The sequence below is a fragment of the Schistocerca americana genome, chromosome 2 (genome assembly GCF_021461395.2).
Source record: "Schistocerca americana isolate TAMUIC-IGC-003095 chromosome 2, iqSchAmer2.1, whole genome shotgun sequence".
Classification (NCBI taxonomy): domain Eukaryota; kingdom Metazoa; phylum Arthropoda; class Insecta; order Orthoptera; family Acrididae; genus Schistocerca; species Schistocerca americana.
Window position 1 is genome coordinate 302,267,021 of NC_060120.1, and position 27,100 is coordinate 302,294,120.

Sequence of the window (27,100 nt, forward strand, 5' to 3'; positions counted from 1 at the left end):
GCGACAGCGTCCCTGTCCAGGTATTCTGCTAAATGACCCGGTCTCACGCAGACGTTGGTAGACAGCAGCAAAGGTCGTATGATGCGGGATACGGCGATTAGGATATTGTTGTTGATAAACCCGCTGTACAGCTCGTCCGTTGTGGCGCGCTACTTAGTACGCACCAACCATACCAGTGTACTCACCACAAATGTATCGCTCCACTAGTAAACAGAGACAATGCACTACTACATTGGTGAACAGCAGTTGCCTACAAGTGAAGAGCGTAATACACCCTCTAACAACTGAAGACCGTAATACGGTCCCCACCGGTTTAAATAAACCTCATAGGAAAAAATGACATTAGGGAAAAATATTTGTTTTGATGTCCCCTGCAACCTCCCAGATTTTGTCGGTTTAAATACTGTTCACCCTGTATATCTTGCACACCTGGTGGAATAATTTTGTCCTGGCTGCCTCTCCCAAGGATCATCATAATATATCGAAAGCGGAAGTACCGATTTTTAACACTAATTATACAAGGAAGGGCAATGAAATCTATACAATTCCAAAAGACTTTCCCTCAGATGTACACCAAAAAAGGAATATATGTATTCATCTGTTAAGAGGCGTAGAAGGGAGTAGACCTACACACAAATGACAAAAGTTTTCTTCTGCCTCTCACACTGTTACCAACTTCTACCCCACATACCTATCAGCTGCTATCGTAGAGATGACGTACGAAAGTAATAACGTTTAGTGAAATCACATTCTAGGACTTTCATGTTTGGATGTTGCAGGTGGTTCATTTGCAGTAACACATGCTTACTGGGCAGCTACAATGTTGTCAATAGTGGAAAAGAAAACAGCGTTGTAGCAAATCATTTTCGCTTGGTTTTCTTCTGACTTTTTCATTTGCCACCGTTACCACAAAACAAGCGAATTTCGATTCCACATATAAATATTACTTATGCCGGTACTACTCGTATTTTACCTTTCCAGTTTCAAAGAAAACAGTTTCCACTTATTGCTGCATTAGCAATTACCATTAATTGGTCACTGGGACAAACATTCGAAAAAATTGGGTATTTTATTAAGGGAACAAGTTTTTGCGCATGGTCAGTTATATGTTGCATTAGGCAGAGTTCCGTATATCGATCGTTTCAAATTTTATATTTCTGAACATCGCAAACAAGGTTATTTAGCGAATGATTAAAGAATATTTACCAAATATATAGTTTAAACTGAAGTTTTGTGTCGTTAAATTGCAGAATTAATTTTCTCACACTTCCTCTATGTCCCTCCTTACTCTTTTCCTAAATCTGCATAGTGTTCAGGTAAGAACCAAGAATCTGCTTATGAATAAATTCCAATTAATAATGTACAATAAAATTTTACTTTCGTTACATTACAAACACAATTAGTTTCAATAATTGTGAGGGTATGTTCGCTACTCCAGGGGTTCAAACACTACGCATCCAAAAGCGAAGTATGAAAGAAATGAGAAAGACGTTACTTACTAATGCCCTCCATCCGCTTGACGTTCCTGCCGGTCGTGATGAACATCACTGCGAGCCAGATGAACAAAGAGGCCAGCAGCGCCAACGGGATGAGCACCAGGTACTGCACAGTCGCCACCACAATGATTATGGCGAACACGTACAGGAATATCTGGAACGAGTCACCAAGAGCGGAGTTAACTACCCGTGCAAAGTAGCTGAGCGCATGGCCAGCATCAGTGTTGAGCAGCACAGATTGGAATTACGTTAGGAAAGCGGAAGCACTGTGGTAGCATCCTTGTTACAGTAAACCCAAACTGATGAAGGGCATAACACAACGGCAGTTGATTCTATAAAGCGTTGCAAACAGCAATAGGACGGTCTTTCTGAAACGTTTGAGAGTGGCTTCCTCGAAAAGCCCACGGCCAATATCTTTTCCCATCTTTTCTCCACTCGAGCGTAAACTTCGTCCCCAACGAGCTCGGTAAGAAATGAAGTACTACTATTCACATACACAAAAATGTATGCCAATGAACTGAGTCAATATTATAGCATCTCCATCCATCTTTGCGGTTTCACAACTGGTTGGAGTGCTTTGGGCAGCTGCACTTAGTAATCATTCTCTTTGAAAGGTCACGATATTTCATTAGTTCAAGAAATTTAGATTTAAATTAAATTACACTGAAGATAAAAATACTTTCTATGTCAAGGACAGTCATTGAAAGAGAAATTAGATTCAGTGTTCGCAAAACCATAGAGCAGAACGTTCCCTTCGACTAAGAAAAAAAAAGGGATTGATTAAGGGATGAGAACTCGCGCAGAATAACTGAGAAAGTTTGAATTGTCCAATACCACTCCATCTAACCCAGGAACAGATTTCTCAACATTTGTACTTCTCTCACCCTAACCTTTTTATATTTAACTGCATAATCTCAAAATCGAACGACAGCGACAGTACGCACTGTTTGAGACACAAATGCTTAGAGCTTAATGACGAGAGCTTTGAGAGGATGTGAAAATAAGTTTAAAGAATTAGTAGGAATTTACTGTCGGTTCGGTGCAACTTTCGTTGAATTTTACACAGCGTAACCAACGTTTTTGAAGATGTCCCTCACACAACGGATAAAAGTTTAATTCCATTCGGAATTGATGTCCATCATCAAAGTCGATACATGATGTTACCCCATGGGCACTAACACTTTGTTGTAACATGCATGCTAAGAGCATTCAGATATATATGGAGGTAGTACCTGTTCCCGAAAGAACAGATACCATTGATGACCGTGCAGCTTCTCTAGAATAAAATGATAATTAAATCGACGCCCTAGCTGCAAACAGGCGTTGATATACACGTTGAAAATGTGTGCCCCGACCGGGACTCGAACCCAAGATCTCCTGCTTACACGGCTGACGCTCTATAGATCTCTCTTTTTTTTTTTTTTTTTTTTTTTCTTTTTTTTTTTTTTTTTTTTTTTTTCTTACGACCGAGACTCGAACTCGGGTCCTTTGCCTTTCGCGGGCAAGTGCTCTACCATCTTTTTTTTTTTTTTTTTTGGGAGAAACATAAACCTTTATTATTCACAAAATAAACATAGTACGTCCTGTCACATGATAACTGTTCTGGAAGGATCCTTGCTGCCATCCTACCATGCAGCATGAAATAACAACAAAATCGAAGTGTGGCCACCTCCGGCACCCGAAAGAAAAGTATTTTGGATATGAAAACAAAATTTGAAATACATCCATTTGATAACTGTTCAAGCGCGAGTTTTTCGCAAGTCGCATACTCGCATAGTGTTCTTAGTCGATCACTTGAACTTGGTCGGTTTCACAAGACAGCACCGCCGCTCATCTTTGCGCACCCGGCACACCCCAGGTATATGGCGGGTCCGCAAAAACCGTTACTAGGAAACTGGCATACCAATCCTTGTACTTTTGTAGCCGTAATAGTTTTGTGTGTCCATCTTGCAAGTATTGCCAGTAATCCAGGACGTTCAGTAAGTTCGTACGTGTGTCTCTATAGATGTAATGGACCGTCATACCTGTGATCCACGCCACCGCGTTCGTCTTATGACGCGGAAAATACGTTTCCTCTGGAAAAAATACTATGTCAGAAGAGACTGCTGTATAGATAGTGCGCCGCATGAACGCTATTATCTTTCTTGCGAGAGTCCAGACAGCCAATGCCTCGCCGCAGACCAGCCGATGGTCGTCCGTATCCAGCACGCCGCATTGCTGACACAATGGCGAATCCGCCAAATGTATTGCGTACTTTTTATCATTTGTAGGGTATTTTCGGTTGACGACAAGGTACCATGTTGATCTGACTGATGTAGGTAGGTGGGGGTGGTGGACCGTGCGCCACACCACGTGCCAATTAACAGCTGGATGTTTGCGTTCCACCCTATTCCGGGCGATCTGTCGAAGGAGCAGATGGTACACGTCCTTCGATGTCGACTGTCGGGTCGCCGGTAAACGCTCTCGAACGTAACTGTGTTCCACGATGAACGTGCGCACATACGTTAAAGGGGGCGATATATGGCCGATACTGACTGAAGGAAGATGCGATGTTGGTACGAGTTCTTCGATGATCGTCCCCGTAAGCGAGTGGTCCCTGTTGCGCCACCGTTTGAGCATAGTATTAATAAACATGGCACGCGCCTTCTCGTGCACGTTCACTAAACCAACGCCCCCCTCTCGCGCTGGGAGGGTAAGCGTTTTGTACTGTACCTTAAAGAGTTGTCCCAGGCACACATAGTACCCAAAAGCCGCCTGAATCCTCATAGCCATCGTGCGCGTCAAGGGAAGAAGGTGCGTCAGGTGGCACATCATGGGCGCGAGATAAAGGTTGACGAGTAACACTCGCTGCAGCATATCCATCGACCGTAGGGCGTTTAGTCGTACTGCCGTGCGGACTCTGAGTAACAGTCTTCGGTAGTTGTCCGCAGCCGTTCCCGCTGTCTCTTTATGGAAGGTGATACCCAAACAGCGAAGGGCTTCCACCGCAGGTAAGGGTCCTTCCGTTCCTGGTTCTAGGCCACGCCCCACATGCATGAATTGTGATTTTCGGTAGTTGACCACACTTCCAGCTGCCATCCCATACGTCTGTAGCCAATCCAGTGCTGTTTGAGTCTCCCTCTCATTCCGTACGAGGAACACAATATCATCCGCATATGCTCTGCATTTGAATGATAAATGCCGTAGGGAGATCCCGGTAAGACGGCGGCGAAGGCCTGCGAGGCACGGTTCTAAGGCAATCGCATAAAGGAGGATCGACGAGGGGCAACCCTGTCTCACTGATCTTAAGATCGTAAAATACTCAGTTCTCCCTCCGTTGACCACCATCGCTGATCTGGCGCCGTGCAACAGCCGCATCACAGCATTGGTCAATAATGGCGAGACACCCATCCTGTTCATCACCGCCGCGAGGTACACATGATCCACGCGATCAAAAGCATGATCGAAATCTACAGCAACCATCGCCCCCCGGAGGCGGCATGCAGCCGCGAGGGCGACGACGTCACGATAGTCTCCCAAGGCTGTGTGGATATTACTGATGCCGCCAAGACAAGTCTGATCGGCATGTATTCGATGCTCCAGCGACTTTTTGATACGACTTCCCAGGATGCGCATGAAGATCTTGTAGTCACTATTAAGGAGGGTCAAGGGGCGATAATCACAAGGCCGTTTGCCACCACGGGGCTTCGGTATCGGTATCATGAGTCCTTCCGTGAACTGAATGTGAACCGGTACTTCTTGCCGCAGAAGCTCATTAAACATACATAGCCACATCGGTGTCATAATGGTCACGAAGGCACGGTAAAATTCCAACGGGAATCCATCTGGACCTGGGGACTTGTTGCAAGCACCTCGTGTAATCGCTTCTTCCAGCTCTTCACACGTAATGTCGGATAACCCGTCTGCTTCCCCGTTCACAGTCGTCGCGTCAGGGATCTCTTCCAGGACGTTCCCCAGCTCCCTCTGACCCTCCCCGTTGCTCGCATAGAATCTGCTAAAATGATCCGTGAACGCCTGTGCTATGCCCCTTTGTGTTGTATAACGACGTCCATCGCCGAGATCGATCTCATGTATTAAATTCCTGCGTCTTCTTCGTCTTTCCTTTATCACGTAATGCATCGAGGGAACCTCGTTGGGCAGGAAATCCTGCGACCTCGCGCGTATCATCGTACCTGCCATCCTCTGCGTCGCAAGTTGTACCAGCTTCGCCTTAACTCGGTGGACGGCCGTCTGGCGTTCTGGTGTAGGTGGTTGAGCTAACAGTTCCCGGAGAGCCGTAAAGTAAAACTCAGTGGTCGTGCGCTGCCATTGAGAAACCTCCTTCCCATAACCTATTAACGTCCTCCGTAAAGCTGGCTTCGCGCACTCGATCCACCACTGCAGGATAGAACCGAAAGAATTTCGTCGACGGAGGCAGCCATGCCACGCGTCCTCCACCATGCGTCGGCATTCTGCATCTCGCAGGTGGGAGACGTTCATCTTCCAATTACCCCTCCGTCTCCACACCTGCTGTCTATCAAGGTTAACTGTACAAATATATACCTCGTGGTCTGTAAACGCTGTCGGCCATATTTCTGCGTCCACCGTCGACACTGCTAACGCCCTTGAAACGTAGATTCGATCCAAACGGCCCGCGGAGTGGCTAGTAAAAAATGTATATCCTGGTTGGTTGCGATACTTCAGGTCCCATGTATCGACTAATTCCATCCCGTTGACCAGCTCCCTAAGTTCTTGGCTAGTAGTATAGTTAGGTTGTTGGTCCTTTCTGTCAAGCACACAATTAAAATCTCCGCCGAGTATGCAACCATCGTATCGTCCCTGGAACAACGGTGCAACCTCATGGGCGTAAAAATCTGCTCTGTCCCTTCTCTTATCCGAACCTGACGGTGCGTATATGTTGATCAAACGTATTCCTCCTATGGTCACGGCCGTACCACGGGCAGAAGGCAAATACTCTACTTCGTCTGCACGTATCCCTTCCTTTAATAGTATAGCTGTACCAACGCCTCTATCGTCACACGGGGAACAGTAAATGTCGTAACCGTAAAAGTCCGAGGGGGGAAGTACCCGAACTTCTTGTAATAGTGCGATGTCTAAATCCGCAGCCTTTATCATGTCACTGAGCATCTTGATTTTCACCGGCGTCCCAATGCGATTGATGTTAACAGACCCTATCCGATAAGCTTGGTGCATGGCGGTCAACGTAGATAGGGTACCGTACGGTCGCAAATTTTGCCGCACATAGGCTGCTGTCGGACTAACGTCCCCCGCCGTCCCCTCATATAGTCTGCCATTATTCCGTGCACCCTGTCGGTCTTACACCGGGAGAGTGCGTGGGAGCAGTTCCTCCGGCATCATCTGTTCCCCAAGGGGGTGGCTCTTCTGACCAGTCCCCTAGTGTCCCATCGTTGTCGTGCGATGCAGGCGCCGTAGCCTCCGCAGTATCCTGTTGCCGTCTATCGAGCTCCTTCGCTGTGTCTGGAGCATCGTCAGCATTAGGTCGTGCCGCCGTCCCGCTGGCCACCGTTGCATCCACGCGAGGTAGTTCTTCTGTATCCATGGTCGTCTGTTCTGTACCCGTAAACTTCTCAGAATTATCTACTAGATCAGAGTGATCGTTCTCCACCGTGAGGCGGCGCTTCTTCCGGCGTTTTGGTGAGCGCTGTTTACGTTGCCGGGCCTCGGAATCAGAGGTCAGCATGGTCTCCAGTTGTTCGTGGGGGACGTCAGAATCGTGCGCCGTCGTATTGTCGACGTCTCCAAGTGCCTTATCTGAAGGGGCCTCAAGCGGAACCGAAGAGAGGGCGTCCTGTGACTGTTGCAGGCGGTCCAGCGCAACGTCGTCTTTCTGTGGCTCGCCACGATCCGCCGCTGTCTGTGTGTTCTGGTACGCGTCTGTCTCGCGGCCCACGTCATCGCGTAATGCGGCGACGTAAGTCATGGGGAGCACAGTCGGATGCGGCGTGAGGGGTGGATCATCCCGTGGCAGCTGTAATAACCTCCGTTGAGCACACTCAGAACGTATGTGTCCCTCCTTCCCACATCCAGAGCACGTCCTTGGTTGTCCGTCGTAAATGACAATCGCCCTACAACCGGCGATGTACAAGTATGACGGGACGTGTTTTCGGAGTTCAATCCGTATTTGTCTGACGCCATTGAGGACAGGATACGTCTTGAAGCTCGCCCATTTTTCAGCCACGTGGGATAGGACCGTTCCGTAAGGACGCAGGGCGTCTGTCACCAATTCTTCTGGCACTTCGAACGGAAGCTCAAAGACGCGGATCGTTCTGAGTCCCATGCCGGCGTGTTCAACTGTTACCGCTCCAACATTCCCGTCCGAATGACAGAAACGAAGTCCTTGTCTGTGTCGAAGTAGTAGTTCGTCACATGCCGCTTCATTTATAAGCTTGACATAAACCACGCTGCTGACTATAGATAAGTGGATTCCAACTAGAACGTCAGGTTCGATTTTCACCTCGTCCCGTAAATAACGTTCGATCTCGTAAGCCTTCGGTCGAGCATATTCGTTAACAAAACTAAATTTCAGTGTCGATTTGCGGAAGGACAAGGCCATGATTCGTTCTATGTATTACCGCGACACACCGCTACACACGTAACGTAAACACCTCTCGCGCAGACGTGCGGCAGGGACGTAAACACCGTCCGAACCGCTGCGCCGCCGAAGGCTGACTGATCTGAGCCACCGAGGGCACAGAGGATAGTGCGCCTGCAAGGACTTAACCCTTGCACGCTCCCCGTGATACCCACATTCCCAACATGTCCACACCACTCCATTCGTAGTGCGCCTAACAGATGTTTGCCCATCACTCTCATTACTCGTGGCAGATTAATCTACCAAGTCCCGTACGAGTTGGGGCATAGCACGTGCGTTGGCACATGATGGTCAATGGCCGGGTAGCCATATTTTAAGTATATACGAAGTTAGTATCTGTTCCAGAAAGAACAAATACCATTGATGACCGCGCAGCTTCTCTAGAATGAAATGGTAATTAAATCGACACCATAGTTGGAAACAAGCGTTGAATTAAATCATTGGGGACATGTTGAAAATGTGTGCTCCGACCGGGACTCGAACCCGGGATCTCCTGCTTACATGGCAGACATTCTATCCACTGTCTGTAACTGTCTTCGTTAGGTGGCAATTTTCTTCTATTGTACGTTTATATTATGAGGTGTATCAAAAAGGACTTTACAACTTTGAAAACTCATAATGATTTTATCATTCAATTTACATAGTTTTGATAACATTTTATTCGAAACTACATCAAATTTTTTAACTTATACGTAAATAGGTTCACCACGACTTCTGTTGGTTATGCGGCTCACCTCCCACCTGAAATCGATTTCTTGCCAAACTCGCTGCAGCATGACAGGTGCGCTTGTTCATTTGCGAGGTAGATTCTAGCTCTGAGCTCTGCTAGAGTAGCCAAACACTCATATGTGGCAGGCCCAGATCTCAAGACGAACGCTAGATCTATGTTGTAGGACTGTTCACAAAGATTTGACTTACTTACTTTATAACGTCGTCAGGCATATGGGGACGACTTGAATAATTACTGTGTCTTATTGAACATCCACTATCAAGGAAACACTTAGGCCACACATAAATAGTAGCCCTACTGGGAGGATCTTTACTTTGTACGAGAATCATGTTGTATAGTTGTCACAGACTTCGACTCTTCAAACCAAAACGCACAGCGGATACACTCGGGACCGGTAAAGGCATCCGTGTTTGCTGCAACTGCCACTAGCGCTTGCGATTGATAAGATTCTGTACTAGCGTATCATGTCAGTCAAAACTCGATCTATTTTCCTTTACTAGACCAAGACTAGGTCTGTGAGTCGTTCGAATGAGTTTGTGATAATTTTCCAAGTTGTAATGTCCTTTCCGATACACCCTGTATAGTCTGTAAGGGGTTCATTAGGGATTTATTACTATTCGCTAGGGCACTTGAGCAGATGTAATTTCGATGGATTGCTCACGCGCTGCCTGCGATATGTAATATCTATACTACAATAGATTCGCAGGTCAGAGCAGTGTTGGCAGTAAGTCAAGTTTAGTAGCTCGCAGAGAGCAGTCGTGTTTTGTACCTCGCACAGAGCACTTGAGTTATGGAATTCGGACAGGGCGGCACAACAGTTGACTTGTGTTGGGCCGGTCGTGCAGAACGATGGCGGTGCCTGGGCGATATGGTATAAGGCAAAAAAAAAAATTGTTCTTTGTTACCGCGCACTTATGTTAATTGCCACAACTGATTTAACCACAATTGTAATGTTAAAGTCCCATGTAATTCTTTTTGTTCTGAAGAAAACTTTTGCCAGTCATTTATCTGAGTATAAAGATTTTACGAATTTTTCCTGTGCATACTCATGTTGATTAAGCAAAAGAAAATCAGTTGTTTTCCTACAAATGAAAATCTAGTGGCCAGCATTGCAGTGGGTTGTGCCAAAAATTTCTTATAGGAGCAGATATGTAGATAGCGTTATCGGGCGACATCATTGTGAGGTAAGAATTTTCAGTTTATTAAGGATGATTTCACAGGGCCATGACGCAGCGCTGCTCACTTCAGAACTTATTAATGTCGATATGCAGTCAATCTTTAATGGAAGGTCACATTAAAACTCGACATTTTATTATTGGAAAGAAATTTTTTTTTATTGGGACTTAAACGAGATTTTTTTTCTGTTGGGAGGTTACGCTAAATGTGAATATTATAATTATTTGTTTCGGTTGGGAGGTTACAAGTCTGTGGCTGGATTTTGGTGTTTTTAAATCTCTTTAATTTTAGTGGGGTAACAGTTGTGGTCTATCAAGTGGTTAGCAAATGAGCTTTGAGAGATTTTATCTTTTTAGCCTTCTGAGGTGGTCTGAGTATCTCGTTTTAAAGTTTCTGCATGTTTGCCACTTTTATACTGAGTAAGAAGAGCTGCATATAACCTCGAACATCCAGTTGTCTGCTAATGCGGCTGCTGCAAGAACTTCAAAACAAAGTGGTGATATGCTGTAGTATCAGTTGGCTAGCGTTCTGTCGATGCGTTCGTGGAGTAAGACTTTCCATTCTCGAACTTTGAGGGCGACAGCAGTAACGCGTTGCATCGCGCTGTACTTACGTCCAACATGTCGAGCGTGGGGAAAGGCAGCAGCTCGTCGACGGCGCCGATGTCCTTGGAGAAGCGGTTGAGGATGCGGCCGGAAGGATTGGAGTCGAAGAAGCGCATGGGCGCGCGCAGCACGCGCTCGAACATCCAGTTGTGCAGGCGGCGCGAGGCGCGCATGCACGTGCGGAAGAAGATGAGCGAGCGGCCGATGCACGAGGCGATCAGCAGCGCCACCAGCCCGCCGTACACCGACACGAAGAACTCGCCGTCCTCCGCCGGCAGCTCGGGCGTCTGCGCCTTCCGCGCCTCCTCCGCCGCCGTCCTGTGCACCGGGGAACGTTCAGGGGATAGGCCGTTTTGAATAAAACTCTTTCAGTAGTATGCAGTGTCATTATAAAACACTAAACTCTCAAAACGGCGTTTCGACCATTTTTAGTGGTTCTCTTCGGGATCATTTTGCGATTGGGATCCTCTACGGAGATATGGCGAGAGGTGGAAACAAGCACATGAACCGAGGAACAATGTCGAACACGATCGTTTTGGTGGTCCATATGTTATGGTGTTGACAGGCACAGTGCTGCACGGGCGTACTGAGCCCCAAATCTCTGTACACGGTCAACGTTATTTTGACACTGTACTCCTTTCTCATGTGCGTCTTTTCGGGGTACATTCGGCGCTGACTTCATTTTTTTTGGATGACAATGCGCGACCCCAACGAACAGCGCTATTGAGGGAGTAATTGAAACGAGAGGATGTTCAGCGAATGGACTGGGCTGTCCGCTCCCCGTCTTTAATCCCGTCGATCACATGTGGGGTGTGTTGCGGAGACATAGCGCAGCACTTAATTCTTGCACCAAAGTCGTCGTTTCTCTCCGCGACCATCGTACTGTGCTTCGTACTGTTGCCAATTATGGGGCCAGAAAAAAATGTTTATATTGTCAGTATAGGCGTGTATCTTCAATTCCGGATATAATCGTGTTCAATGACAGTGCTCGAACCCACACAGTTGCCCAAATTCGACCAAGATTTCAGGAACTGTTGTAGACGACACTAGAACATGCTTCCTGCAGTCCAGACTTATCGCCCCGCGATTTTCATTAGTTTGGGCCACTAAGGAAGCAGTCGGAAGAGGGCCACTAAGGAAGCAGTCGGAAGACAATGATATGATGACGATGGCGATGCCGATGTGTTCATGTACAACTGGCTACTGCAACAGCCACGTTCATTTTACGTAAACGGGATGAACGAACAGCCTGTCCGCTGGTAAAAATATGTTTCCCGTTCGGGAGACTTTATAGAATGGTTCAAATGCCTCTGAGCACTATGGAACTTAACATCTGAGGTCATCAGTCGCCTACAACTTTAGAACTACTTAAACCTAACCAACCTAAGTACATCACACACATCCATGTCCAAGGTAGGATCCGAACCTGCGACCGTAGCGGTCGCGCGGTTCCAGAATGAAGCGCCTAGAACCGCTGTGCCACACCGGCTGGCGACTACATAGAAAAATAAGTTTGTGTGTATGAATTTTTGTCGAGGTTAAATAAACTTTAAAAAAAAATCGAATTGTATATGATTCACGTTCGCGTGATACTTGCTTAAGCCGTCGGCACACGGACCGTGCATCCGAACGTTGAGCGTTGAGCGTGCCCAGTTTCTGACGTCATAGCGTGGAATAGCACGTTCGGGAGTCTTTCCGAACGTGCAGAGCAATATCTGGCATGTCAGATATTCTGAGCGTGCGTCTGAGCGTTGACCAATGAGGTGGCACATCGCCACCTACGTCACACGCACGCCGTCTCTCTTCAGTACAGAATTATGAGGCGCCATATTGGCATTCATTTCAAGCCTATATGTATATATGCCGTTTCTGAGCACCAGAAAATTGAGAATCACTGGAAAACCCGTTGTCAACTGTGCGATCCGTTCCAATAAAATAATGAGAAACATCATATTCGTGGCGAACGAATTATTGTAACTTGTGTATTATGAGAGTAGGCTATTTGAGGGCAGCGACACGCTGAAGATCCACCCAAAACGCATTGTTCTTGGTACAATTTGTTAAAATTAAATTTCTATTAGTAATTATCTACGATTAAGGTTTCAGCATGCAACAAGATACCACCAGTAGAACAAGAGGTTTGTCGTTCGTTTAGCGTAATGAGTAGAGTCGCCGACTTTTAGTTAGTTAACTGTCGGGGCGGTGATTCGCGTCTAGACACTTCCAGATTTTTTCTTCCTAACATTCGCGTTTTTATTAGGTTCTGATCCTTTATTATTAGTTTAATATAAGTATAGACTATAATATTTGATGTTCTGTAAATATAAGTTCACTTTGTTTTTTGAGGGGTGACTGTTCGATTGACTTAATCTACTAGACAGCTTGAGCTCCTTGTATAAAGATATTTTGCTCCTTTTTCTTTTACGCTTCGTAATTCACATGTTGCAAGGATTCTGCAAGTGAGTAGGAACAGTGATCAAGTAAGACTGACCTTGGGGTTTTACTAAAATGTGGGAATGATGAAATAATAAATATTATTTATTATTCTAATGAGGAGAAGTATTCCAAATTTGTACCGCACTGTTTGTAATGGAAGTTTTATAAGCCTGTGTCCTTATTGATTGGACATAGTACTTTCCTTTTCGTGGACGATGGAGGAAATGTGCGTTTTAATAGAGCTAACGTGGGAATTGAGTAAACAGTGTGATTTACGAGCTAGAAACATCCCTCAACTGCCGCTGGAGTGCGTTTCGATCGCGTATACCACGTTGGGGCCCACGTACCGTATGCACAAGTTGCATCGTTCCTGAGCGTTCAGCAGCACGTTGAACTTGGCACGCTCAACGTTAACGTTCGACAGCACGGTCCGTGTGCCGACGGCTTTAGAGCTGAAAAGTAGTCAACTAATGGGTGGTTGTATACGAGACTCGTGTAGGAATTGTTACGGCACCCGTATGTAAGGCTACTGGCTTTCAGATTTTGTTTATGAACGCGTCGCAAAGTGTGACACTCGCCGGCCTGTGTGGCCGAGCGGTTCTAGTCTCTTCAGTCTGGAACCGCGTGACCGCTACGGTCGCAGGTTCGAATCCTGCCTCGGGCACGGATGTGTGTGATGTCCTTAGGTCAGTTAGGTTTAAGTAGTTCTAAGTTCTAGGGGACTGACGACCTCAGATGTTAAGTCCCATCGTGCTGAGAGCCATTTGAACCATTTTGTGACACTTCCCATTCTCTGTTTAATTTAGTAGTGCCTTCTTAGCGGGACATGCACACGGTTTTGATGAGGAGGGGAGTTGAAACTTGCGAACCTTTGAATTGGTGACACGATGGTTTCCTAATTGACGTGAGAAATGAATTGCTAACTTTAACGCCGATGGACATTTGCCGTGGTGTTCAGCCCACCGTATTGGAATGAGGAAGCGTTAGGCAGGACTCACCAGAAGGAGACCCAGTAGTCGCAGAGGCTGAGCACGACCTGGGCGCCGATGAGCGTGAAGAATACGAAGAAGAGCGTGATGGGGCCGCCGCCGGCGCGCGCGTACCCGAACATCACTTTGCCCAGCGCGCGCGTGTCCACCACCTCGGCGTCCTCGTCGTCCACGTCCGGCGCCGACAGCTCGCCGTTCGCCGTCTGAAAGCACGCGCCAAGCACTCACACGACTGGCGGTCACTAAGGACTGCCAAAACCTGCCCAGTTACCGCTCAGATTTAAAAAAGAAAAAAAAATCTGCTGAAGTCACTCCACAAAGTGAAGGCCGCCGGATATGATAGACTACCCATTAGATTCTAATGTGCCGACATCACATACAGTACATGTTTGTTTAATAGTAGTTAATAACTTGTTACAATATGTCGATCCTAGAATATATAAGAGGCGATCAAAAAATTTCCATTCGGAGTCCGTACAGCCCGCAATCGGTAGGCTATAAGGCAAAATCGCCGTGAGCACTTAGGCAACCACCCCACCGACGCACTAGGTTCAAGATACCCGTTTGGTAAAGCCGTAACCACCTGCCACACATCCTCGTCCGACAGGAATCGTCGACCTTTCAAAGCCTTTTTAAGGGCGCGAAGGCGCGCTAATCGTATGTGGGAAGATCAGGACCACAGGGCGGGTGTTGGAGTGTCTCCTACTTGACTTGGTGCGATACAGGGACGTGCTTTATCATGAAGCAGCAGCTCCCCTTATTGCAGTTTCCCACAACGATGGTTTTCGACTGACACATTCTTCATCCTCCGACAGATATCTACCGATGTTTGTCCTTCAGCTGCCAAGAAGAATTACCGCACATTGGTCCTGTTTGGAGGCGTTTGATAATAACGTCGCCATAGTTCACGTTTGTGCATTTACCTCACGCACGTCGGAATGACACGAATGCCACAGTCATCCTTTGCTTCCATGTAGGTGGTTATACAGGGTGCTCCATTGATAGTGACCGGACCAAATATCTCACGAAATAAGCGTCAAACGAAAAAACTGCAATGTTTCACTGCATGACAGAATGGCGATGTACTTCCAACATGATGAATGTCCTGCACATAGCTCGCGTGCGGTTGAAGCGGTATTGAATAGCATATTTGATGACAGGTGGATTGGTCGTCGAAGCACCGTACCATGGCCCGCACGTTCACCGGATCTGACATACCCGGATTTCTTTCTGTGGGGAAAGTTGAAAGATATTTGCTATCGTGATCCACCGACAACGCCTGACAACATGCGTCAGCGCATTGTCAATGCATGTGCGAACATTACGGAACGCGAACTACTCGCTGTTGAGAGGAATGTCGTTCACGTGTTGCCAAATGCATTGAGGTTGACGGACATCATTTTGAGCATTGATTGCATTAATGTGGTATTTACAGGTAATCACGCTGTAACAGCATGCGTTCTCAGAAATGATAGGTTCACAAAGGTACGTGTATCACATTGGAACAACCGAAATAAAATGTTCAAACGTACGTACGTTCTGTATTTTAATTTAAAAAACCTACCTGTTACCAACAGTTCGTCTAAAATTGTGAGCCGTATGTTTGTGACAATTACAGCGCCATCTATCACAATGCGAAAAAAGTGGTCTAACTAAAACATTCATATTTCTTTACGTACTACACGAATATGTAATAAAAAATGGGGGTTCCTATTGAAAAAACGCAGTTGATATCCGTTTGACCTATGGCAGTGCCATCTAGCGGGCCAACCATAGCGCGATCTGGTTTCCCCCTTCAAGCTAGACAAGTTTCGTTCTTTGTAGTTTTTTCGTTCGACGCTTAGTTCGTGAGATATTTGGCCCGGTCACGATCAATGGACCAGTCTGTATAGCCGCATCGGAGTCGCGCTACATTACATATACGCTGCAGCAACCCCGTCAAACAGAAACTATTTGATCGCCTCTTATAGATGTCTTTAACACTTTTGCCATGTATTCCGCACTTCGTGTACTTCAAATCTAAGCAGTGATGTACAGATACTGAGCTACTGAAAGAGCATAGTGAACGCTCTCCTTTCCTGACATGAGTGTCTCTCATTCCTTCTACGTTCAGTATAACGTAACAACGCTTGAGCTCAGTGCGTTGCCTGTCTAGTCTCTTTCCCTGTATGGCCCTCAAGTTCTCGCGCATTTGCAACGGCTCAGTACGCTTCAGCACAAACATCAGCCAGCGTAGCCTGTTTTACTACCAATTCGTCTCTGTTACATACTTTTAACACTAGCACTTACTCCGTGACGCTCTCCACTGCTCGTACAAATAATTTTTCGCAATGGCAGTGCTTCCGTTCTCTTATCATCTTCCGTAGCTTTTTATGTGACATTTACGCAGTGCCCAAGTGCTCGGTCCTGCCTCGGAAAAATAAAGACGTCGCTAATATATAAATGTTTTTGACACGCACTCAAATGTGAGTTTTAATCAAACTGCCTAAGATCTATTTCATTTCACGTATCGAAAATGTTTCTGGTTAGGACAGTGCAATGGCCATGTTAGTCTACACATGTTTCCGTATCACTTGGCAAAGCGAGTAGCCGAAAAGGGCCTGTAATGAACAATAATAACATTTTAAATTTTTGACAACGGCCGCGGTGGAACAATGATTTAACCTTTAACAAAAATGTTAACTACGTCACTGTATTTTACTGTTTACTACATAATGCATTTCACTGTTGAAGCAAGGTGGTTTTATTTTATTTGACGCCACAGTAAGAATACTGCCGAACAGAAGGCTGTCGTGAATAATTTTGTGATACATGGTCAGATGATGGCCATCGGAGTTACAAAGATTCATTCAGCAGTAGCTGTTGGCAGTTGTGTAATAACTTTTTAGTAAATAATTACGAGATGCACAAAACACATAACAGCTGTGTTTAGTCAGCATGAGATCGTCGAAGAAATGTTGAACAGGCTGCAGTGAGGGGTGCATACATGAAAACCTGACTAGGTGCGAGAGGGACTCCCGCTCTGCGGGTTCCGTACAAATATAATTCGGTGTACAGACAGTTCATCCATTCCGGCAATCGAGGATCTCTATGATTTTTGGTTGTTATCGACGTTGATACTGGCAAGATATGGGTCCCAGTCATTCCAAGACTTTCGAGAATGTTTTAATTTCAGTTTTGACGTCAGATAATGAATTACAAAAGAAATATTTTTTCGTGTGATGTAATTACAAACTAACAATTTTCATATTTTTTCCTTTGGTTTTACTGTGAAACCTTGATTCTTGTCAAACTTTATGATTCTAGGTCAACGAGTATTACTCTACAGGTTTTGATGAGTGAGTTTTTGAACATCAAAATATGTGACATAAGTTGCCGTCTATTTTGAGATCACTGATTTAGAAGTTTCCAGTTTTCACACAACCAAGGGACTTTAGATCTTAGTATGTGACATAAATTTCAACTGTATACGTCAACGCGTTCCTGAAAAAAAGTTTTGAACAGTTGGATGGATAGACAGACAGATAGACAGATGGACAGCAATGTGATCCCGTAACGGTGACGTTTTTACCGAATGAGGTCCGGAACCTTAAAAAAGCCTACTGATAATTTCTAGAAATCCATCTTCCGAGAGACTTCAACGAACACTTTAATACTTCCGCGTTATGACCACAAACTAAAATTGGAAAAATTCAGACGTAAAATAGCTTGCGCTATTGGTATCTGCTACGGATGTGAGTACAACAACTATAAGGTTTCAAAACGACAAAAATATGCCCTCATAATTGCGGACGTTGCAGTGTTGTCCAGGTAAGGGAGAAAACAGTTCTCATCTCCAAGAAACGGCGCAGGAAGGGTAATTAAGACGAAACAGTGAATAAGCACAAAAGTCAAATCTTAAATTATTTATGTCTGAGAATGTACTTACTATTCTCGAGGCGTCTGACAGTCTGTGTTGTGATGATACTGACTGCCTTGAAGCTCTTCTTGCAGCCTTCTCCTGAAACATCAAAGAAATCGAATTTTCTTCTTAAACAATGCCTATAATGTAAGTTCGTAAGCTTTCATGCCCAGTGTCATTTTGAATAAAATAATTTTAGGTCCAGGCCGCGTCATTGTAAAACAGTGAAGCAACTAAATTGGCGACGTTCCGACCAACTTTCTGTGTCCTCTTCAGGGCAGTTAACCGTCCTGAAGAGAACCGCAGCAAGCCGGATTTAGTTTCTTTAGTGTTTTACAATGAGGCGGCCTGGTACCCAAAATTATTTTATTCAAAACGCCTCTCATCTTTATTTCATATTTTTCAATGATGTATACACAAATTATTTCCTGAGTATGAGAAACTGGAGAACTGAACCTGAGCAGTATAATCATATAAACGGAACGAGGTTGTGCTAGCAATAGGAGTGATTAAGCAGATAAGGTGATACCCACATCAGTGATATTACTTTGGAGGCAGTGATGCTGTGTAAATGACTGGATGTAGAATGTTGCAGTACTGTTTGTGGTAAACAAGGATTGCACCGGTGGTAGAAAGCAGGTGTGTTAGAAACAGTGGCTTAATTTTGAAAAATTATTGAGAGCCCAGAATAACATTAGTATAAGTGACAGCAATAGTGGGTGGTTACGCCGTAAGAGGTTGTTCTGTAAGGTGATAGACGCATTAGCTGTAATAAAACCGAAAACATCTCGCGGAAAAAACAGCGGTATAGTGTAATATCTAATTTTTGTAACATTGTTACAGACTAGTAATATTATTACAGCTGCAGTAGAAGCTCGCAGAGATGTTGGAGTTAATAATAGAGTTTATCTTTTGCGAAAATATTAGTGTTATGGAGTAAGAGAAACGACAGTGATTGCTATTCTGAATTTTTGTCATATTAGTGGCAACATAAAGAGGATTAATTCACATAATGCAAACTCCAATAAAGAGTAGCTGTGGTGTTGCTAGTGTATGAAAATAACAATACCTGTGATGCCTTTTCGCTTTCCTTCTCCTTCTCTGCCGCGACATCCCCCTCTTTCAATCCATCTTCTGCCGTAGACATCAGGTTAAAGAACGTTGTGCTCCTTTTAGCCAACTCAGTAAACGTTCCTTGATCTTCAATTTTTCCCTGAAAGGCAAAGCACAAATATGTTACGTGCAAGAGACTTGGTAGTAACACAATTTAAAAAAAAAAATGAGTTCAGTGGTAGCAAGTTGTAAATTACTTCTAAAATGAAAATATTGATGGTAGGGAATATGTGACCCAGCAAGACAACGGTGAGTAAAAGGTTGTAATTTTGAAATTTTTGGAGTAGTAGCTTAAATCACACGCAGTCTTCCTTTAGTAAGCAGGGTAGAACATCTTTCGAACAGTTTGTAGCAGCATTCAAACAAGAAACTTGCAGTTTAACAAAAGCAATCAGTTTAGATTGAAAATGGTGTTTATCTTCCTGGTAACCGGTGTCCGTTATAGAATGAACACCTTCAGGTCTTTATGTGCCTCCATTGGAGAGCCGTGGAGCCGATGCGCGTAGCCTTGTAAGTGCTAAGAGGCACTTCGTCAACTAAGCCACGTCACAAGTGGAGTGTCATACTGGTCTGAAGATGGTTTTTCTACGACTGAAACCGGTTACCAGAACAATAAACACAACTTGCGATCTAGGCTGACATTTTTTGTTAAGTTACGATAAAAGATCACTCTTATTCCAATTACGACTTCAAAAAAATCTACAGTTGACGAAGAAATCGAGATAAATACGAACACATGCCATTTCTCTGTTTACTGTTCATAAGATGAATATTGAGTAAGAGGGCAAACATTTGGAGGCGATTCCTGAGAGGAAGAGGAACAAAACAGCTTCTTCTCCACCTATGTCCTGAAACGGAGAGTGTGTGTGAAATGAAGCAATTAGTAATGGTACATTACTTTACAAATCACACGGTATTAATTTATTATTTAATTACCGCATAGTTTCCATTTTGATTGCATTGATGAAAGCCATTATTCTTTGTGTTTCAGGATGTGTGATCTCAGCTCTCCCAGCCGCCGTGGCCGAGCGGTTCTAGGCGCTTCAATGCGGAACCGCGCGCCTGCTACGGTTGCAGGTTCGAATCCTGCCTCGGGCATGGATGTGTGTGATGTCCTTAGGTTAGTTAGCTTTAAGTAGTTTCTAAGTCTAGGGGACTAATGACCTCAGATGTTGAGTAGCATAGTGCTTAGAGCCATTTGAACCATTTGACCTCAGCTGTGACGTTGAAGTTCAGTGGTCTGTTACTCATTTCAGGAGCAAGCCGAAGTGGTTTTCCGTCTATGGTGGAATGTTCGCACAGATTTCCCGAGCGACTTAACTCTTATCGACGGCACCACTCAACACACAACACCTTTGGATCTATTTCTCAGCGTTTGTGTGAGCATATGTCCTTCCACTGAGATGAACAACCTGAAGGGCCGCAGTATGTTCTTGCATCAGCTCTGGAACAATAAGTTCTACACGATACTGAGACCGAAGACCTTCATTTTTTTGTTTTTGGAGGCTCTGAAGTTTTGTGCGTTAGTGAATGCTCAAGCAGTTGGTGAAGTCCAGACCTTTGAACAACGTGTCTGTGTTACTCTGGACGCCATTCGGTCACAGCGTGGAACATTCTTAAAAGTGACGCAGTCCGTGATGCGGCGTGCGAGCGCTCGCATTGCGTGGACATTGTCGTCTGTGGTCGATGTCGGTGGCCTTCTTTTCCCGATAAGCATGACCCACGTCTGTGCGCCCTTGGTCAAATTTCTGGCGCCATTTCACTGCTACTGGACACAACGTTGTATTTGATCCATATGTCACCAGAATTCCGCGGTGAATCTATATGCAATTCAGAAGTTTTCCCTACAAGAATCTTACTGTCCCGCGTACTTCAACTTTGGTATACGTTTCCTGCTGTCGCTGCATTTCAGTCGCACACTGTGATGCAGTTGTTAACCGTACCACAGCTGAACTGTGTCTGGAGAAAACCTAGAACCCGTTCTCTCTTCTGATAACCTGTACCCTTGTTGCACAACGGCCTTATAGCATATGTAACTTACTTTTTGAAATCCTCTCGTACAACAATGGACGATGGACGGTATAGTACGAATCACTTGTGCCTTCCTCAAACTTATACCTTATTTGTGGTTGTGCCACTGTTTCGGATCTGTTTTAACATATCTGTGATACTCGTTATCCGCCGGTGGGCCGTCGTATCATGCTTTTTATGAAAGACGCTTGAATCCTCATCGTTCACTGTTCTCTGCATAAAGATGAGATTTACGCGTATGACATTATGACACCCCAATAAGACTCATGTGAGTTCAGTCCTAAGGGTCAGCCCGAATAAAGTAGCTTTGTTGTTCATGGATTTCAGCGACGGGGTAGAGTTGCCGGCGTCCAGCTAGCCATGTTTGACAAGGCAGTGCGTGCATCTGCAGAACAGGCAACACATCAGATACTTGGCGCTCGAGAAAGAACTACAAACGACCAGCGGCTGGCCCTTACCATTCGACTTGCTGAAGCGTTAGTTACAAACGTATTTTAATCCTTATATAGCGATGTATTAGCTAATCGTTTCTCATAGGCAACATAAGAACCACATGAAGATTACGAAACATAGTCATGCATGACAGACGACTTTTTCCCGCAGTCCATACGCCAAAGCCGCAGAAAAGGTATCGTCTAAAAAGATAAGCTATTCGCACTCGTATTCCAGTGACTGAAAATGCACGTGAAATTAAACAGTATTTCACGTAGTTAATAGAGACCAAGGTGGCTAGGTTTAGGAAGAGGAGGAAACTAGTGTATAACTTCCCGTCGACAACGAGGTCATTAGAGCCGGAGTTCAAGCTCGGATTAGGGAAGGATGGAAAACGGAGCGGCCCTACCCTTTCAAAAGAATCATTCTGCCATTTGCCGTAAACGATTTAGGGAAATCATGGAAAACCTAAATTAGGATGGCAGAACGCGGGTTTGTAGGAAGCGGTACTGTGTGGAATAATTATCTGTATTTTTCTGTTACCAGTCACAGTAATGTATTTTATGTTAAATTGAACATACTGCAACGCGTTTCAAACTGGTTTTGCTCATCATCAGGCATTTATGCAAACAGATATATGTTGCATAAAGATAAAACGCCAAAATCTAAATCAACATTTTTCTCATTGTTCTGCTCGTGGAGTAGTTTTTGGGGATATTTGTGGGGAGGGAGGGGAGGCAGTGTTTGACCACAAATCGATGTCAATCGGTGTCTGCTGCTAGTACGGAGCTGTGCCTCGTTGTTTGTTATGTTTGACACCACAGCCTGTGTGGGATTCATATGGTTTTGCATTAAGTTATTATGGTGCGGTAAACGTTATTCACTTATCACTTTGGTGTCCGAAAGATTGATTCACATCGTTGGTACTCTGGGGGAGCTGTTGTATGACTGGTTAGTCTGCCACTGATTTGGACGTATTTCGCTGCACACAATGCTTCTTCATATATGTAAACAATATACACTTAATTCAAAGTGTCCGGGTTAAACATACAACAATATAAAATTTAATAACTTGAGAAGTAATAGACACATTTATTGGCGGTATGTTTCTACAAGAATGGTAACTCAAAATGTTTCTTTACACTCCTAATACACCTTGGTATGTGCATGATTAGTGACGCAGCTGACATCTAATCTGCATTCTACTTCTCTCCAAGTATTTTGCAGCCTTGCAGGCGCAACATTTGCTACAGCTGCAAGAACGCGATGGCACAGATCTGGTAGATCACGGACTCGTGTCTGGTACGCTTGATTTTTGATAAACTCTCACAGAAAAAAAATCAAGTGGCATAATGTCTGGGCTTCTAGGGGGGCCAAGCAATTGATGGACTACCTCTCCCATTCCAGCGTCCTGGGAACTCATAACCAAGATGTGCCTCACAATGTTCGAAAAATTGCATGGTTTGCCATCTCACGAGGAAGCTGTAGCACAGCACATAGCTCCAACATGTCTACGTACGTTGTTGCATTAACTGTAGTAGGCTCCGCGAAGAATAATGGGCCTATAACCCTGTCCTTGAACAATCCACACCACACATTCACTTCCGGTGAGTTAATTCACACTCTATCAAAACGTGGGTGGATTTCAGTTTCCCATGCAGCAGTTGTACTTGTTTGCCATGCCGGAAGAGTGGAATGTCCGAGAAACAGAGAAAATAAACGAATGTGTCGTTTTCATCTATTTTTGCCAGAATTGTCTCTGGTAATACCTTCCGTCGCCGCATGACCTCATGTTTTATTTTGTGACAAAGTTGCTGTTTGTACGCCCACAAGCACAACCTTTTATGGACGGCATTGTGTTCTGTCGAATGAGATACCTGCGACTGCCTGCTTTCTTGTCGGATCGACTTACGACGTCTCCGTTGGAAGTGGAAGGACATACAGATTAATTCAACAGTAGCCTCTGGAACTGCGTTTTTGGCGTGGTGGTCCGACATCGGAACCAAACTCCCAGTTTCCAGTCCGTTCTCACGCCGAAAACGAGGTTGTACCAGAGTAACAGAATTTAGCTCCGCGAGAGAAAGCACACAGACCACGTTCTGCTGAAGAGTCGAGTCCACTCAGCTACTAACGCGCGTATGCATGAATAAAGCAGTTACGTGCAGGAGCATGCGCTACCAACTGCCACAACACAGATAACATTCTGAGTAACCACATTTGTTGTAGCAAATTCCCGATAAATGTCTCTACGTCTCAAGTTATCACGTTTTATATTATTATATGTTTAGTTTAACACTGGCACATCTTAAATCTAATGCATTAGCACTGAATTAAGGCTACTGAAGAATTCTGAGTTTTGAATACAGTTGTCTCATTAAAAATACTATCTCTATTTTTTGTACTGTGAATGAATATTTCTATTAAAATACAAAAAAGGGAGATAATTTTCTTAATGAGATAAATACATTAAAAAACTCTAAATCCTTCAGTAGTTCAGTAGCCTCAGAAATTCCGTGGAAAAAATGGAAATGTTCAGGACACACACTGCTCCCCCCCCCCCCCCCCCCCCCTCCCTCGCACTACATAAATACCCCCAAATCTATGCCAAAAGCAGAAGGGTGAACAAACAGTGTTCTACGTTAATTTAAATTAACACATTTCATCTTTAAGTAGCATATACGTGTACGCATAAACGCCTGATGACAAGCAAAACATGCTTGAAACGCGTTGCAGTATGTTAATTCATAAATGTGACTGGCAGCAGAAAAATACAAATATATATTTCTCATTTTTACGGATTTTGAACTTATCTGAGATATTTGTGGCAGTAGGGAGACTGAGATCTACCTAACATCTCTTCAGAAAGAATGAAAGAAAGCGCCTAAAGCTACATTAGGACAGTCGATGCGGCCTGCGTTTAGATGTATCTATGCGGTTTTAGTTCGTTAATTCTCACAACATTTAAAAGACATCTCTATCGATTTTTTTTCTGTGAATCAGTATCGGGGACATAGGGCGTACATACATTTCTGCCTGCAGAAACAAATGAACAGTTCCTTTGTCTCGCCAGATGTGCCTCTGACCTTCACGGCGTCTGACTGCGCTCCAGCAGCCGTATTCATTATGCGGCCCTGTGGCCGTTACGAACTTCATCTTACCTTCTATTATTGACTGCAGTGATTTCAATAAAACTAAAAAGTTGCCGAAGTAAGTGTTTCATCTTTATTCGTCAGCTTTCAACGAAAAAGGCAGTGATCAAGTTTTTGCGCTATTGTTTACGGCAATTATGTCACGAGGCCAAAGCTCCATCACAGAAAGAATTTTAGAAGATTACATCACGGTCGCCACCACTTGCGTAAAATTTCGGAATTCGTAACTTAACAACACGTATTGAAAGGATCACTCAAACAAATTAAAATATACTGAAGTGTTGAAATGCTGGTAAAACTGATTGCTAGTCCAATTCGCCGTGTTAGCTGTTTTGTTGTAGTCGCTCAGAGACTGGTACAACCGGTCTCGTACCATGGTAGGCATATTCTCCGGTGCATTTCTGGGTACTACTGATCGTACTACTGACATACTAAGTTCAGAATTCTTAATACTAAAAATTAAAATCATGGCACGCTAATTAAAGACAAAAGGAATGAGCCGCTATCATAAAATTAGTTAGTAAGTCTCATGTCCCAGGCTATTTAAATCGCTAAATGCGTGTTCCAAGATGCACTACTGAGGCAACCACCAACGAAAGTCAGACTTAATAAAGGCAGTTGTCACTGACAATTTACGTTTGGAGAGCGCCAGATATCACTAAAACAAAAATGTTATAAGAGTAGACCAGAATGAAGGCATAATTGGAGCAATAATGTCAGTATCGCGTGTGGTAAGGTGAAACGGTCTACACTGTTCAACTTCTGAGTACTGAGATGACATCCGGGAATACACCAGTGTCTACCGCTTCCATTTTGGCAACATCAATATATCATCAGAAATGGTAGGCGTGATCCTAAAATGAAAGTCTATGTGAAGCGAAATTTCTCACCGTCGTAAATAACACAAAGGAAACCGTACCTAAGGACGGTACTTACCAGAAAGTGTTGCTATACATGTGTGTGTGGAATGAAAATTCATTCTGCATAGTAGTAAGGTGTCATAACTGGCTTCCTGGGTTAAAAGGACGACCAGAATTCCAACACCTCAGTTTATTTTAATTTGCTTCCGTGGTCCTCTCAGTATGTATAATTATTTTAGCTGTGGATGCCATACGGATGAGATTGTTTTCATAAATTAAATGTAACAGTTTTTTATAACTGGACAGTATTCACACTAATGAGTGAAATCATGGTCATGGAGCAACACCGCCGGTCGGAGTCGTTCGACGTCTGTGTAAAAATGTAGCGCCTTACATGCGTTGGTTAAATAACTGAGGATGTCTGTACACCCCGGTAGAGAAAGAAGGAGTGGAGAAGACGTTTTAAGGTTTAATGTCCTGGAAACTCCAAGATAATTATACGAGGTGCACTGGCTCGGCTCAGGTAAGATGAGGAAGGAAAGCGGCCGTGATCTGCTCCACGAACACGATTCTCTTCAATCGGTTTAGTGAAAGTTCGGAAAACTTGAATCAGACTGAATGGTGGGGATCTGTACCTTACTCTCCCCGGATGCCAATCCTGTGTGCCAACCAATATGGCACCTCGTTCGGTGGACGTCAAGCACTACAACCATACAACGTAACTACAGGAAGAGGAGCCGCCGGTTAGACAAGAGACTGATAACATGAATTCTCTAGCACTGGACGTCCAGCAGTCGTCGGTGCTTGGTGTCAATGTTGGCTTTGTCACGAGTTAACCGGTAGAGTGTTAATAGTAAGGCGATTTGCCGGAATTTGTAAAATGGCGAATCACTAGAAAGACACAAACTCCTCAGCCGAAGCGTGAGGTCTCCAAAGGAGTTAGAGCGTCATGAAGCGCAATTTCACGTCTTCGGATTAGTTTTCAAAAAAAGAGAGCTATTCAAAGAAAATCAGGGCTTAGCCGTTCACGAATAACTACAACCAGGAATCATTGTCACCGCACATCAGAGACCGAATAGCAGGTGGAATCCGAATAGACAGTATCGAGTATTGGACACAGAGTGTCTATTAAAACCGTTCGCAGTCGGCTTCCTGAGAGGGGTGTGTCCACTAATTGTCAAGATTTTAAACCCTAAACAGCAACTGTTGAAATTCTTCACGGTAAATGATTACAGCCAAAGCAGTTGCAGGATAAAGATTTATTAAAATTATTGACCACAGTTTCGGTATATCTAAATATACCTTCATCAGAAGTAAAATACACTAAAATTACATCCTGCAATGGAGATTAATAAAACAATCGTGCCAAAGGCGTCGTCAGTAGTTAAAACATCACCTCCATTTATACAACATGATTATGGATAGAGCGTCGATGCGAACACAGCTTAGCAGATAGGCGAAGTACTGATGCTAAGCTGTGTTGCACATCGACCCTCTGTCCATAATCATGTTGTATAAATGGAGGTGATGTTTTAACTACTGACGACGCCTTTGGCACGATTGTTTTAT

The 27,100-nt window shown here is 44.4% G+C and overlaps 1 protein-coding gene across 1 annotated transcript in view; it reads right to left on the reverse strand.

Annotated features, from left to right (window-relative positions):
* The window catches only part of LOC124591186 (ATP-binding cassette sub-family C member 4-like), a 384,591-nt gene that overhangs the window by 88,086 nt on the left and 269,405 nt on the right, over positions 1-27,100 (reverse strand). The window contains exons 12-16 of the mRNA XM_047131714.1: positions 19,016-19,159; positions 17,974-18,045; positions 14,055-14,248; positions 10,629-10,938; positions 1,500-1,650 (exon numbers count right to left, since the gene is read on the reverse strand). Coding sequence (XP_046987670.1) covers positions 1,500-1,650; positions 10,629-10,938; positions 14,055-14,248; positions 17,974-18,045; positions 19,016-19,159 — 871 coding nt within the window. The remainder of the gene's footprint in view (positions 1-1,499; positions 1,651-10,628; positions 10,939-14,054; positions 14,249-17,973; positions 18,046-19,015; positions 19,160-27,100) is intronic.